The following is a 16,031-nucleotide window of genomic DNA, read 5'->3' as shown; positions in this document are numbered from 1 at the left end:
ACACCACCATAAAACAATTATACAAAAATCATGTACATATTTTGACAGTTCTAAATAATATATATATACTTTATTTTACTTTGTGGAAAAGTAACTTTTGACAGTTTTAGAGTGTAACCGGCTGTAGCTAAAAAAAAAAAACCAAAACAACCCACCCTATTTTTCTCCAATAGGGCAGTTGGAAGTTTGACAGTTCATCAGATTTGTAACAAGACACTTATTTTATGGGTAAGCCAATAGAGCTGTTCCAGAGATAGTGATTGGAAAAAAAAAGCATACCTAATGTCTGCCCTGTATAGTACTGCTTTGACAGGAGGAACGAGAAAATGTGGGTCAGAAGAAACGTGGTTTTTCTTTCAGGGTGGTGGAAATCAAGCTGCAAAACAGGAGCCAAAAGATGAGGAGCATTACATAGCACTTGTGCCTGCACGATTTCGTTTTCCCCCCGTGGCTGCTGGAGCCATGAGTGTAACAGTAAGAATTAAAAAAAAAACCCTGGAAAAAAACCCCACTCCTTTCAATTCAACAGCGTACTATATTATCATTGACCAGATTACAAAATTCAAAAGAGCTAAATACTTGGGATTTTGGGAAGGGGCTGGGGAAAGGGAAGGGGAAGAGAAAGAAAAATATTGAGAAAAAGGTATTCTAGCTCCAAATGAATTTTACAATCTCAAAAAACCCCAGACATTTCAGTGATGACTGAAGTATCAGTTTGCCTTGATTTAGAAACACCATTAAGATATTTCAGTTGACACTGGTTAAAAAGTGACAGAAGCTTTCAGCTTCAAAACACAGTAATTTTTTTATTACGAAAAAAGTGAAATACTCAAACTGGACCACTAGGTTAACATGCTATTAAAATACAACCACGAGGGTCAATAAAAATGACGTAATTTCTTTATGTAGGTGTAAAGAGAGGCTATTTTAAGTATGTAAGTGAATAGCTAGATGTGGGTGCTTCCAGTTGCTTAACCGGACCAGCCAACTGTTGATATGGCAGAAATTCTGTTTTACAATCTAGGTCTCAGTTTTGTATCAGAATATCTACAGGCATTCCTTGCTATATTTCTTTTGGAATTTGAGAGATTACAGGTCTGGGGTTTTTGTTTTGTTGTTGTTTCTTCTTCTGTTTTTTTTTTTTAATTTTGGGCATCTAATATTTAGTGAACACATATGCAAGTACACAGAAGACAAGTGTATAGGTATCTCAGTTTTAAAAGGCATGTTTTTCCTCTTTTTCATAAATCAACATTCTTTTTTTTCCTGAAATCTTGCTTCTCCTGCCCCATGTTACATTCTCCACTACAATCTGTTATTCAGCTGTGCAGACTTCAAACACCGATATGTCATACAGCATTAAGGAATTTCCTGAGTCAAGTTTATTCATCATTATCTGTAAAAAGCAGGAGAGGGGAGAGACAGGGTGAAAAGGAGCAACAAACACACGCACACACTCTCTCTCTCAAGCTGGGGTTACAAAACAAACTAGAAATCACAATTTAGTAAGCAATAATACAAGTATTCACTAAGTCAGTCACCAATGAGGTGACTGTTACCAAAACTGCCTTGAAAGCACTATGTGTACCAATATTGAACTACATGTCATCTTTCTTGGATTAGTGAATTTGAGACAGTTTCATCTTAAGTGGCCTGCTTCAGTTAGAACAATCCTCTTAAAGAGCAATATAGATTTTTTCTAACTTTTCTTATTTGAAGAATATAAGACTTTTGAGACAGAAGCTCATGAACATGCTTCTGACTGTCACTTGTCCTCTATTCTCCTTTATTAACAGAGTATTTTTTCTTTAAATGTCTGAAATTTAAAGAACTACTTTAAATGTAGTTCTTTATATACTTTAGTACTAAAGTACTACATGTACTTCAAATGTCTGAAATGTGAAGAACTACTTTTTCTTTACATATTTGTAAGCTACCACAGAGTTGTAAAATACAGAATTAGAACTGAAGCTATTAAAAATAGTCACTTGTTAGTCAGCCTTTTGCAAGATGAAAATCAGCTCATTTTAATATGATTCACTCAGACAATTGTACAATTTGTATGCCAATGCTTCAGCAAATTGTCATTTAAGCCTTTTGGTACTAGTTTTAAAATAGCCTTAAAGCAAAGTGTCAAGGAAAAGCAACTGGTCACGCTATAGTCACCATTTTCTTCTCGTTCTGTATGTGTCCTTTGAACACTCGAAAAATGAACTACTACAATGTATCTGTCCAATTCTGTCATTAAATCAATAAATTGTGGTTGAAAAAATATTTTCAGACACTTTTCTGTCATACTTCTATAACACAGCATGAGAACAACACGGTATTGGTTATTCTTACTGAGTAGTTCTATATCAGTAGCAAAGAAAAATTGGGAAAATGTAATTTGTATTAGAATTTTTTTAATTATTATGTTTTTAAAACTAGTTTTAAAGATTTTTCCCCCCCCAAACATTTATACACAAAAAACATAGAAAGCCTTAATCTTATTTGACTCTTTATTCACTGCTATTGCAATGCATTTGTAAAAGAATTTCAAAGATGCAGAAAGTAGTAACATGCATTAGAAAATTTTTTCGAAATTGAAATACATGAAATCGTGATCATTGCACACATTTCTAAAGCCAATATATAATGCTTCTCATTTCTATAAAAATAATTGAGATTTTAGATTTCTTTTTTTTTCTCTCCAGTAAAGACTTTTATCATTAGAAATCTAAAATTATGTAACTGCAGTTAAGTTTTTGACATGAGAGAAAAAAACCCACATAACCATTTCTCACTGACAGTGGTCTGTGTGGTATTTCATAGACTGAAAGATCTAGGAACTATCCATCTGCCTAGTAATTTGTGCTAAACTAGGCAGTGCTCCCAAGCAAGATAAATTCTCTTCATGTATTTCTGAGCCACCTGAAAACTAAGATGGGTGGTACCTCCACATCAAGTTCTTCTGAAAAACGACAATTATAGGATAAAGAGCCACATAAAATTTTCTCTTCAGAAAAGCAGTGATATTGCAACCCGTTAAAAGTAAAGTTTTGGAAAGAACAATACTATTTTAGCTAAAAATTCATTAATTCTTAAGATAAAATTGTTTTTAATTCTGAACATTTTATTCTAGACTTCCATCTTCCCAATCTGTGTAACTGTTTTACAGAAATTAAATAATTATACTGCACCTTTCATAAGCCAACTATTGTTAGAGTTGACTGTATATGTACATACTGTTCAGAGTGGTCAGCGTGCTTAATCAAAGTTTGCCACGTTTTGTTGCAGGAATAAAAATACCCTTTGCGAAAAAAAATATTTTTATCAATTTAGCCAATCAATATATCAAAGCACAGATATGTTTTAAAAGTATATTAAGTCCAGAGGAGGGCCACAAAGATGATCAGAGGGCTGGAGCACCTCTCCTACGAGGACAGGCTGAGAGAGTTGGGGCTGTTCAGCCTGGAGAAGGGAAGGCTCCGTCTGGGGAGACCTTATAGCAGCCTTCCAGTACCCTGAAGGGGGCCTACAGGAAAGCTGGAGAGGGGCTTTTACAAGGACAAGTAGTGACAGGACGAGGGGGAATGGTTTTAAACTGAAAGAGGGTAGATTTAGATTAGATATTAGGAAGAAATTCTTTACTGTGAGGGTGGTGAGACACTTGAACAGGTTGCCCAGAAGCTGGGGATGCCCCCTCCCTGGCCGTGTTTAAGGCCAGATTGGATGGGGCTTTGAGCAACCTGGTCTAGAGGAAAGACGTCCCTGCCTGTGGCAGGGGGGTTGGAACTAGATGATCTTTAAGGTCCCTTCCAACCCAAACCATTCTATGATTCTATATTAGAACCTATTGTATACAACCAAGAAAGAACATAAGACACCATAATTGCCAGGATACAGTGAGATTACCTTCCTGGTAGGCTCCATCTGCCATTACTAGGTGAAGTATTTTGGCATACAGATGCTTGTGTTCATTTCCAAGAATAGTCTGAACTATGGTTGAACAAATATCAATATTTTCATCTTCATCTTCATGTATAGCCTGGGAGAAAGGACAGTACATGTTGGCAAAATTAAAATGGGTATAGAATGAAATAGTTCAAATTTATTAAACACAATTCATGGTTAAACCCAAAGCTTTCCTCTTTAATCCACTGGCATGGCATTTTCTCTGTTAATATTTTAGTGTCAAAACAGAATAAAAGACTAAAGAAATAAGCATTGATTCTAGTCACACAATACAATTAAGTTACTGGCACAGTAAACAGCCCTAGGTACTTATTTCTTAAAATATTTTCCACTTGAGGTTATTCCACAAACCTTTATTTTTTCATAAACTTCAATGAATTTATCAAAGCCTATTTCCCGCTCCAGGTTATATCTCAACTCTTCCAAATGGCTGAAGATACTATCACATTCTTCACATTCACTGGCAATCTCTCCATCACTATTATCTATAAAGAAAAAAATCAACAGTAAACACACCTCAGTTTTCCTATATTCTTAATGTTGTTTCTGTGTCCCTAAACTTGATATCCACACAGACTTCTAAATGTAATGAAAGCAGGTAAGCTCAGGACCACTAGACGATGCTGGCAGATGTTCTGAACAACCTGCAAGGAAATAGGAACAGTCCCTTCTTGGCAGCAAAGAAATTCTGAATCCCAAATGGGAAGGTTAATAATTCCATGTTCCTTTTGACTGCCTATTCAATTACTTAATTGTAATGTAAGCTGGATCCCAGATACCCCAGTCATGTCAATTGCTATTTCTTTTTCACTAGTACATTGCGTTGTGAGTTACTTAAAACATATAATGTGCACAGTCTTTAATCTACCTTGAAGAAACGTTTTAGACAACTAGAGAAAGTGACTTATAATCACTGCCTAACAGATAGCCAACATTTAATTTGCAACATCGAGTTGCTTAGATGTTGACCTTAACATTCAGAAAGTCTAAATATGATGGTTTTTTTAAACTTTTGTATAAAAACCATTAATTAGCGCTTTATTCCATTGTAAGGATACAATGCAAAAACATTATTCTGTGTTTGAATTGTTAACATCAATAAATATCATATGAAAACAGTTCTAATAGAAATTATACCTGACTGCCATTCTTCATTAAGTGCACTTTCACTGCTGGGGTTATTTTCATCTCCTTCATCCAGCTCTGTACCATTTGTTATGCATTCGATGACATTAGCCTTTAAAGTAGACTCCTCCTCTTCACTGAATTCCTCACTAGGCTGCTCCCTAAGTAATTGTTCCATTGAGGCCTGGAGCTCCTGCAAATCTGTATCTGCCTCCCCGAACATACTAAAAGAAAGTGATAAAAAGTTCATACAGTTAATACTTTACAAGACAAACCCTTCAGGAAGAGCTCATTTCTTTTGTTAAGCCAAAAAACTGGAAAGCCAACGTAGCTGGAGGAAAAAAAAACCAGACAAATATTTGTATCCTCAGTCCAACATGATTACAGCACTGATACCATTATATCATGCAAGACACAGGGATAAAGATTGTAGCTAAAGAGATACCAGACCGTTTCGTAAAAAGATGATGACAGGTCCTTAATTCAACTTTATTAGTAGGATAATTTCAAAATCTTTGTATTCGTGGACGATTATAGAACCCTTATACTATAGTATACCATTCCCGATGCAGATAAAAATGTGTCTGGAGCAAAAAGAGATCTAGATCTCATCAGAATAGATACACCAGATGATTTTATCCCTGCAGACTACCCAAGCTGACGGGAATAGTCAAGAGCCAGGGTCAGATTTTGAAGCCCCTGAAAGAATTTGGGGGACTTGATGGACATGTCAATACACCAGCAGAGAAGATAGATGAGTGAGATTCACAGAACATACAAAGAAAGGAAATATTAAAGAAATCTTTTTTTCTGTAAGAGCAGTAGCCATCAAATTTGATCTGCTGCAGCAGAATGCAAGCTGCAGAATCACAGAATCAACCAGGTTGGAAGAGACCTCTGGGATCATCGAGTCCAACCGTTGCCCTGACCCACCCTGTCGACTAGACCATGGCACTAAGTGCCATGTCCAGTCTTTTCTTAAACACATCCAGAGATGGTGACTCCACCACCTCCCTGGGCAGCCCGTTCCAATGTCTAATAACCCTTTCTGAAAAGAAATTCTTCCTAATGTCCAACCTGAACCTCCCCTGGTGAAGCTTGAGGCTGTGTCCTCTTGTCCTATCACTAGTTGCCCGGGAGAAGAGGCCGACTCCCACTTCACTACAACCTCCCTTCAGGTAGTTGTAGACTGCAATAAGGTCACCTCTAAGCCTCCTCTTCTCCAGGCTAAACAACCCCAGCTCCCTCAGCCATTCCTCGTAGGTCAGACCCTCTAGACCCTTCACCAGCTTGGTCACCCTCCTCTGGACTCACTCCAACACCTCAACATCTTTCTTGAAGTGCAGGGCCCAGAACTGGACACAGTACTCAAGGTGCGGCCTCACCAGTGCCGAGTACAGAGGGACGATCACTTCCCTAGACCGGCTGGCTACACTATTCCTAATAGAGGCCAGGATGCCGTTGCCGCCTTGGCCACCTGGGCACACTGCTGGCTCATGTTTAGCCGGCTGTCGATCAACACCTCCAGGTCTCTTTCTGCCGAGCCGCTTTCTAACCACTCTTCCCCCACCCTGTAGCGCTGCATGGGGTTGTTGTGGCCAAAGTGTAAGACCCGGCACTTGTTCTTGTTGAACCTCATGCCGTTGGTCTCGGCCCATCTATCTAACCTGTCCAGATCCCTCTGTAGGGCCTTCCTACCCTCCAGCAGATCGACACTCCCACCCAGCTTGGTGTCATCTGCAAATTTGCTGAGGGAGCACTCAATCCCTACGTCTAGGTCATCTATAAAGATATTGAACAGCACTGGCCCCATAACTGAGCCCTGGGGAACACCGCTAGTGACCTGCCGCCAGTTGGACTTTGCCCCATTCACCACCTCTCTCTGGGCTCGGCCATCCAGCCAGTTTTTAACCCATCAAAGAGTCCACCCATCCAAGCCCCGGGCAGCCAGTTTGTCCAGGAGGATGCTGTGGGAGACACTGTCAAATGCCTTACTGAAGTCTAGATAGACTACATCCACAGCCCTGCCCTCATCTACTAAGCGGGTCACTTGGTCATAGAAAGAGACCAAGTTGGTCAAGCAGGACCTGCCTTTCATGAATCCATGTTGGCTGGCCCCGATGCCCCGATTGTCCTGCATGTGCTGTGTAATGGCACTCAGGATGATCTGTTCCATCACCTTGCCTGGCACCAAGGTCAGGCTGACAGGCCTATAGTTCCCTGGATCATCCTTCCGACCCTTCTTGTAGATGGGCGTTACATTTGCTAATTTCCAGTCAGCTGGAACTTCTCCAGTTAACCAGGAATAACCAGAAGCCAGACAGAATAGCATCTTGGGTGGAATTTGGAAAGGAAATTCAGAGAGCTATTGTAAGCAGTACATCCCATTAGCTTCTCAATACTCTGGAACAAGACTCAAAGTAAATAGTGATTCAATACAGGATTTCTAAAACTTGGGTAAAAGCCCCATGCTGGTATACTGTGTATAATTGTTAGTGTCTAACCAAAAATATTCTTGATCTAAGATGCCCGTTGAAATACTTGATAAACTTGATACACTCACATATCCTCAGTATCAGAGGGTCCTTCTTTGACTTGCTCATCTTCCGTATCGTCTGTTTCAAGATTATGTTGATGCTGCACATCTGCTACACTGGGAACATCAACTAAAGTCCTGTACAGTTTGTAAAGATCTGGGAGCGAACACGTTCTCAACATCTGCAAAGGAAATAGAAAGCCTGTTTGGTAACAATACTAAGACAGTCTGAGGTTACAAAATGCTTTTAAATTAATTTTTTTTGTCCTTTTTCATTTGAAGGTCAAATTCAAACTAACAACATGTCCAGCACAGATTTAATTGTTGAAAAATCTGACATCTTGAATTTTGCCTCTCAGCTAAAAGGAAAGCATTCCTTCTGCCTTTACAGGTTACAGTGATTGAAAAGCTTTAAGAACATCAACTGACATACAGATCCTGGTTCTGTGCAGATTTGTTTGTTACCTTGGCGGCTATCTAAAGAAAAGGAATGTTGCAGTAGATAAATAATATATATATGCAATTGTTTACAATGTATGTACGTCAATCACAGCTTAGCACCATTTTAAGTAGCTGACGAATATTTTTTTAAATGACATTTTATTATTTCTCTAGGTTGGTCACTGAAAACAGTAACTTTTGTTTATGGTGTATTTCAAAGTAGTTCCGTAGTATTAGAAAGAAGTTCATTACAAGAAGTATTAGAAAGAAGTTTGAATTACAACAGTAATTTGTTGCCATGGAAATAAAGCAACATGGAAACCAAGTAACTGTTTGTTCAGTGGTCTACCAGATCTTTCTTTTAAGAAGTCTAAGGATCCCCCCAAATTACTAAATATTCACATTAGTATTAATAAAACAAGAAACAAGACGACCTATTCTGCACTAAGAAGTTTTGCCAATAAGCCTCACCTTCCTTCAGCATAGCTCTGAATATATCAATGTTAAGTGTTTGCTCCTAATGAAAACCCCTAGATTTTAATGAAAAAAAATAGTTCCTCAGCTGCAATTTGTACCAGCACAGTGTATTCATAATGCTCAAATATAAAATTTCTGTCAGCACATGGCCAGAATATTATTGCCGTCAAAGGAGTAACCACTCTTTTTGACCACTACTGCCAAAGTGAAGGGATAATTAGAAGACCGACTTTACCCCATGATTGCAAAATACCTGGAAACTTTCCAAAGTGCTGCTTTTCCTATTACCCTACGTCTGTTAGCATACAGACCTGCCTACAGATAGGACACTAACTCTCTCTGCCCTGCTCAAGGTTTCCTTAGTTTCTGGGTAAGATCTGCAGCATAAGTGTATTTGGGAAATGCCAAAAAGTTACATTTGCAGATACTGCAAAGAAGTACTGAATGTCCTCATGTTGCAGCCAAACAAGGAAAGAGAATTTGTTGCTCTGTTTCATCAAGTCTACTGAAGCAGTAACACCACCACATCTGTTGCTTTGCTCCAAGCTCTCTGCTATTACGTAGGGCTCATCTGGTACTGCATTAACAATTTTGTGACAAACACTTATGCCCAAAATACATGCCGAATATGCAGTAACAAGCAACGTACTGAAGTGGTTCATATTCATACAATGAAGAAATTAATTATAAAGCAAATCCATGACTTTCTAAATCTGATAAGGGTACAAAGAATGTTCATCTTCCCCCTACTCACAACTTAGCTTTTCTGTAATCATTGTCTAACTGCCAGATAAACAGCTTCATAAACTAGGGAAGTTAATGACAGACTAACTCTTGAGGAATCAAAATTAGAGTCATAAATCCATTTATGTGAATATATGGAAACCTTGTCAAGAAGCCTGATTTTCCCACAGATGCAAACAGCACCCTGATACTATGCTTCCTAGCAATGCATCGACCAATAGATACTACTCAATGTTCAATTAATCATCAATAGTGCAACTTCTTTCATGCACTCACAAAAAAAAAGACTAGGAGTCAAAAGAAGAAACATTCTTCCTTATCTGGCATTCCACCACCTAGGAAATCCTTTACTACATATTGACTGAATGCAATGCAGGCGTGCAGGTTTCCAGAGAACCCTTGCCACCATTGTTGCTCCAAAAAGCAGCTGCTCTTTTATGCACGTTCCACTTCAGAACCCAGGCAAGTATTGCACATAATTTAAGAAGTCTGTTTCATCTACTAGTTCCATAACTATTATTAAAATATTTTAAATTCATATCAAAACCACATTCCACCATCCTATGCTCATTTCACAGACTGTGAGCTGCCACTCAACCCTGTGTAGCTGGTCAGGAAATGCCTTCAAGAAAGCAGTTAGTTCCATTCATTCTTCTTCAGTCTCCCTGCTTCACAGCCAGAACCTGTGCTAGCTGATTAAATCCTACAGGAAAAAACCCAACCACTTGGTTCCCAGAAATTACAAGATACCTTTGCTGATCCGTTCAGTGTTTATGTTTATGATGGCAAGGTAGCATTAAGCCTGAAAAACTGCACAAAAGGGAGAAAGCAGATAAGGGAAGTTAGGAATTTCCTCATGGACTCCCTCAGTTATGTCTCAGAGAAGTGGTGGCATTCCTCTACAAACACCTGGACATAGAATGCTGCATGGTGAAACCAGAGACTTTCAGTGCTGCATGAATCCTTCTGATACAATGAACACAGTGCAGTCATACTGCAGGGCAGACACAGCTAGACAAATACTAATACCTGCTGAAACAGTTACACCATCTGTTCCAGCCTCATTCAGCCTCAATAAGAAAATAAGAATAACATTACTATAGAAAAACAAATATTCCTTTTTAGTTTTTTTAAACTTGCCTTTGGGTCATTTGCATCAAAAAGCCCTGTAGAAAGTCCAATCAACAATGAACTTTTGCCTTTATTTTTTGCTGGTGATACGGAACGTGAACAAGGTACAAAAGGCTCTTCCTGTGAAGACTGAGCTGACAGAACTGGTGAGTCTGTTGGCACAGCTGTGGGCTGTATTACCCTCTGGAATAAGGGTTCCGGTTGCAGAGTGTCACTGGAACAAGTTTCTGACGTGGTAAAAGAAAGTCCGTTACAAATCTAAGTAGATTAAAAGCTCCAAGCTCTTAAGCAAAAGCCAACTAAAGTCAATAAAACTCACTCATTTCTGTTGTACAACTAAAGGGGAAAATAGATAGCACTGTAAAAGTATTAAAATCTCTTTGGATTATTTTAGTAAATACATTATAATATGAAATTCTCCCTTTTTAGCTTTTTGAGAATATACAGTCCTCAGCTATAGCCTGTTCTGTTCTCATGCCTTCTAGTTTCTCATATTCCAGTCCATGCCTGAAATTATGATGTCATCCATTTTCATCTGTTGCTTCTTGCCTTATACTAGATTTCTTCAAAGCTACCTCAACATCATGTGCCCAAACACTGGAAAAAAAAACCAACAGTTTGCTTAAGCCACCCATAAATAGATGCAATAGTATCACTAATGATACTTGACAGTATTGCTGATGTATTTTCTATTCTACTGTAAAATATGCAGATGTTCTGAAGTTACTTCAAAGACCTAGACCAAGCAATTCTTCTGTTCAATACAGATAAAAGATTATCATTAGCAGCTGCTTAAAACATTTTTTTATCCAAGCTGCAGCTCAATATTAATTTGAGATGTCTATAAACAAAGCAACACTTTTATTAAGTAAAATCATCAGATTTCATAACATTTTAAATAGTCATTTTAAAAGGTTGTAACATTCAGAAACTTGACATTCACTTTTAAGTATCAGTGTGGGCCACTGCCCTTTTCATCTATACATAGTGTAGCTTTGTTATATTTTCTTCCAAAGTGGCAAAATTAACACCCACAACTTGTCTTCCTAATCCATCAGAAATTTGCTTTTTAGAAGTATGAACTAAAAAAGAAAATCAAAACAGAAAACCTGCTCTTTCGGGGTTGATGAAGAAGTGAGAAGGGACGGCCCAGGTATTCCATACTGCCATTTACAATAAACAAAACAAGAGACTTTGACTGACCTTCTGGAGCTTCCTTTTGTGGTTGCACCTTGTCAAGCGCTAGTTTCTCAGAAGCTGCCTCATTTCTTCTGTCATGTTGTGCCCTATTATAAAATACCACATCCAGGGAAAACACCATGTAAAAACAGTCTTTAGTCTACTGACAAAGTCACCAAGTGCAGTAAAACTAACATGGCAGACAAGCAATGAAGCTTTAGCTAAGCTGAACATTTTAACTGACATATCAAAGCCTACTCAGTTAAAGCTAGTTGTTTGAACTGAAGAGACAGGGATAAGAAGAAGAGAGTACTTACTTATCTTCTTTCTCTTTTACCCACACTTCACTAACAGTGATGGGAAATTCGTTACTCTCCTTACTCTGGTGCTTTTTATCTTCTTCTGTTTCTTCCAACATCTCTGCTTCCAAATCATCAGGCTCTAAAATTAATAAAGCCATATACCTCACTAAAAATTAATCCTAACCAAACAAAAAAACAGGAGAGACTATACACCTTAAGATTACACATAAATCCTTCAGCTTTAATAATTTCCTGCATTTTGCAGAAACAACTGAAGTTTTGTGACCCCAGAGCTAAAAGTTTCTTTCTAATACAAAAAAAGTATCTTAAAGCTCCAACAAACTATGTCTTCTAAAAAACTCAGAAACCTTCCCCCAGATGTCAGCAGGGTGCTGGTATCATATAGGGGAAAAGAGTCCAGCACAACTGATGGGGAGAAACAAATAACCCAACAACAACAAGTCTGAAGCACTTGAGAATTCCACTTGTATTCTAGAGAGTTTTCTATAAGCACACAAAAAAGGTGCAAATTTACAAAATACATTAGCGAATCAAATTACAACACAGGCATAGAAAGCACTTGGTCCTACCTAAAAGGTGTTAATAAAAACCTGCACATTACTTATGGGAAGATACAAAAGTATACAGGATCATTACTTCTCTCACCGAATTGGGAAACAGATTGTAATTAGAATTACTAATGAAATGACTTACCATCCAGCATAATAGGTTTGCTCTGCACTTGAGTAGGTCCAGCTCTTTGAGATTCTTCTCGTATAGTCATGTCAGACTCTGTGACACCAGCTGGTACTGAAGACTGATCTCCGACAGAAGAAGTTTTCTCTTCCTTCTCCTCTTTTACAATTGACTGATTGTCTCCTTCAAGTTCTGCAGTACCTAACACAAAATTATTCTATTATTTAAACAGTGCTTTGACACAAACTACAGTGTGACTACAAGTTGAGAAGTTTTGTTTCTTTGAAGGAAAATAGAAAAGTTTGCATGCTTTTATTATAACTATTATGAAAAGGAAAGCTAGAAATATTAAAATTTGAATTTTACTTGCTACATTATCATTAGTACAAGTTTATACTTGGAATAAACATAAGTATTTTTGTCATTGGAAAGGACAAAAAGCAGGAGCTGACCTGAAAAAAAATCCACTGATATGGCAAGTCACATGCTAACACGAAGATTATAGGATTTATCTAATACAATATTCAGTTGATGACATCCTTTTAAAAAACAGACTTGTTTCTATCAATAAGCAAAGTCCAAGACTCTTCAACAAAATGAAAATACTTCCCTTTCAGCACATCCTTCTTAATTTCTTAACACTTCACTGAGTTTGAAATATTTTGGTGTCTTCCAGTATCAGCTTATGCTGACATTTAGGACATTTAGAACATTTAGAACTGAGGCAACATGCAGAAGTAGAAGGCAAGAGTGAGGATAGAATATGCTTTTATGACTTCAAAATTTTTCTCAGTAGACAAACTGGCAATCTGGCACTTCCTACACTTGCAGCACAGATAACTACAGGCTGTGCTTACCATTTATTACATCTAGTTCCTCGAGTAAGTCAGTTTGCAGCTGCAACTCTGCTTCTCCTAGGATCTTCAGGACTGAATCAGTAGGGCTTTTGCCCCAGACTTTCCTGTGGGGTTCACCAATATCTAACCTAATTACTTCCCCCAGAGTTTGACCTGTTGGGACGCAAACACAAATATAGAAACTTTTAGAAATCAGAAACTTTTAATTTTTTAATAAGCCACACTGAAACCAGGAAAAAAGTCTTCCATGCAAAAGGTCAGAGAAGGGAGATTTGAAGACAGGCTTGATTTAAAAAAAAAGAAGAAAGCTAAGAAGTGTGCAGTAAAAGTAACAGACATAAATTGAGAAAACCCTTTTATACAACCCTGTTCTACTGATAATGTAAAAGGATTCTGAAGTTAAATAAGAAACTTTCATATATCTTCATTGCTTTTTTCTTTCTGTTAAATTAGTACCTATTTAAAAGACACTTATAAAGAAAGCTCAAAGAAAGTAACCATGCATTTAATTAGGTAACTATTTGTTGAAATTAAGAAATTATTTGTTGAATCTCCTGCAGGCCATTTAGTTACTCAGGCTGTGCCTTACTCTTATCCAAGGGAATACATAACCACCTGTTTTTTAGAAGCAGATGACACACAACTGATAACAAGACGATAGTAATAAAAAGTACTTGCTTTATAAAAATAGACACTACACATGGTAAACTGATTTACTAATATCATGGTGACAAAAAAAGTACTTACGGTCTGTTCCGAAGAGAGAATCTTCCATTGACAACTGAGCTAGAGGAACTACCAGCTCAGATGCCCCAGATTCCCATTTTTTGCGATCTCCTAGAAGCTGGTGGTCACCTTCTTGTTGTTCCTTATCACCTTCAGCCCCAGCTGATTCAGAGATATTTTTACACTCCTTTTTTCCTTTCTCATCTTCTTGAGCTTTAAGATTTTGATTTAATCTTCTCAGTATTTCTCGTTTATTCTGAAAGAAGGGCCAACAGATATCACTTAAAATAGTACCTTTCTTAAAAGGAAAGAAAACTAAATTAAACCGAATACAATTTGACATACTTGTATTGCAAAATCTGGCTTTTTTATTTCCTCCTCAGCTTCCTGGATAGCAGTTACATTTTCATCCTTCAAGAAGAGTGAAAAACAATGTAGAAGAATATGTCAGAAAAAAATAATCTTGAGAATATTAATAGACATAATAGTGAAAAATCACCCTTAAAACCTTTTCATTGACGACTGCAGACACACTGAAACAGAATGTATGATACTTCTGTTTTTATGGAGCTTCCCATAGACAGAATTTCAAGGGCAGCTTTCGTCTTTGAACCGTTCACTATCTGAAAGTGGCAAGCAAATGAATCAGACTCAGTTTAAGCAGAGAAGTTAAAGTTCAGAGCACAAAAACACGTAGAGATAAAGCTAGATATGACCTCTACAGCAAAATGCCACCAAATTCCAATGCGAGAAATGAGTAATTCTATAAGAGAACAAAAAAAAGTGGCAAGGACAGAGTCAAGAAGGTCCTGTAAAGAAAAGCAGAAGGGCGAAGACACAGATTCAGTGATTACAGCGTATATTATGTCAAGTCGGTAAAGAAAAAGAAAACAGTAGTTCCTTGATATCTGAAAACATATCAGAAAGTCTTTCCAAATTAAGTTGATTGAGACTAGGCAGATGCACAATTACACTAAACTAAGGCAAATATTCCATTATGTGGTGCATTTTTCAGGGAAACATTGTGCATTGTTCTTAATCTGCCTTAATTATGGGAGCAATGAAATTTCACCTATTGTGTAAGACCTACCAAGCTTCCAAATGCAATCAATATAAACTTCATTTAGGAAGCATATTTACTCCTCAAAATTGTAAAATAGTAAATATGTGAAATAATCAAACTAAAAACTAAAGGCAAAAGTGTAGAACTTACAATCTTTGTGTACAAGGCTTCTCTTCTCCAATTGCTCTATGTGCTAACTTTTAGTCAGTTATAGTCACCATCTTGCATTAGCATAAGATAAACTATCCATGTGGAAAAAACATGCTAATGATTGAAGTATTTGTCAAAACATTATTTGTTTATTTTTCCAGCTATCAACTGACATCTTTCAGTGTATTACATTTTATATACCCTATTTAGCACTAAGTTTCACTATATTCCCACAGTCATAGCCTTCAGGGTTGTATACAGTATATAATCCCACACTACACTGAAATCTAGAAATAGCTCAGGTAAAAAAAAAACAAGTTAGCATTCAAATTATCACAGATTGTGTTAAAAACTCAAATTGTACAAACATTCACTCAGTTGCACAATTGTTACTTAAATCGAATTATGGTAGTTGAGGTAAATGCTTACACGTTTACAATATCAGGACCCAAGATCACAGAAAAGAGAAATTAGGAAGTGTCTAATACTGTTTTAGACAACAAGGAGAGACAACACTATCAGATTCAAGTCTCTTAAACTTTATATTCCCTGTTATAATCAGCACATAATTTCAAACTCACTGAAAACCAAAACGATTCTATGAAAACAAGAATTAATATAAAATAGTCCTGTCATTCACAACTTAT

General features: G+C 37.3%; 1 protein-coding gene across 9 annotated transcripts in view; it reads right to left on the bottom strand.

Annotated features, from left to right (window-relative positions):
* Positions 1-13: 13 nt before the first annotated feature.
* The window catches only part of NEK1 (NIMA related kinase 1), a 56,406-nt gene continuing 40,388 nt past the window's right edge, over positions 14-16,031 (bottom strand). For 8 of the 9 annotated variants that reach the window (XM_068403276.1, XM_068403275.1, XM_068403279.1 and 5 more), the window contains 12 exons: positions 14,517-14,582; positions 14,193-14,427; positions 13,446-13,598; positions 12,607-12,789; positions 11,908-12,031; positions 11,615-11,697; positions 10,421-10,638; positions 7,646-7,800; positions 5,095-5,306; positions 4,309-4,442; positions 3,898-4,030; positions 2,697-3,292 (listed from right to left, as the gene is read on the bottom strand). In XM_068403276.1, coding sequence (XP_068259377.1) covers positions 3,186-3,292; positions 3,898-4,030; positions 4,309-4,442; positions 5,095-5,306; positions 7,646-7,800; positions 10,421-10,638; positions 11,615-11,697; positions 11,908-12,031; positions 12,607-12,789; positions 13,446-13,598; positions 14,193-14,427; positions 14,517-14,582 — 1,803 coding nt within the window. In that variant the 3' untranslated portion in view covers positions 2,697-3,185. Of the gene's footprint in view, positions 1,397-2,696; positions 3,293-3,897; positions 4,031-4,308; positions 4,443-5,094; positions 5,307-7,645; positions 7,801-10,420; positions 10,639-11,614; positions 11,698-11,907; positions 12,032-12,606; positions 12,790-13,445; positions 13,599-14,192; positions 14,428-14,516; positions 14,583-16,031 lie in introns of those variants that run through there. The other variant, XM_068403280.1, reaches the window with a different exon arrangement.

Source organism: Nyctibius grandis, chromosome 6, assembly GCF_013368605.1.
Source record: "Nyctibius grandis isolate bNycGra1 chromosome 6, bNycGra1.pri, whole genome shotgun sequence".
Taxonomy (NCBI): domain Eukaryota; kingdom Metazoa; phylum Chordata; class Aves; order Nyctibiiformes; family Nyctibiidae; genus Nyctibius; species Nyctibius grandis.
Note: the sequence above shows the minus strand (reverse complement) of the source record. Positions and strands in the feature narration are given on the sequence as shown.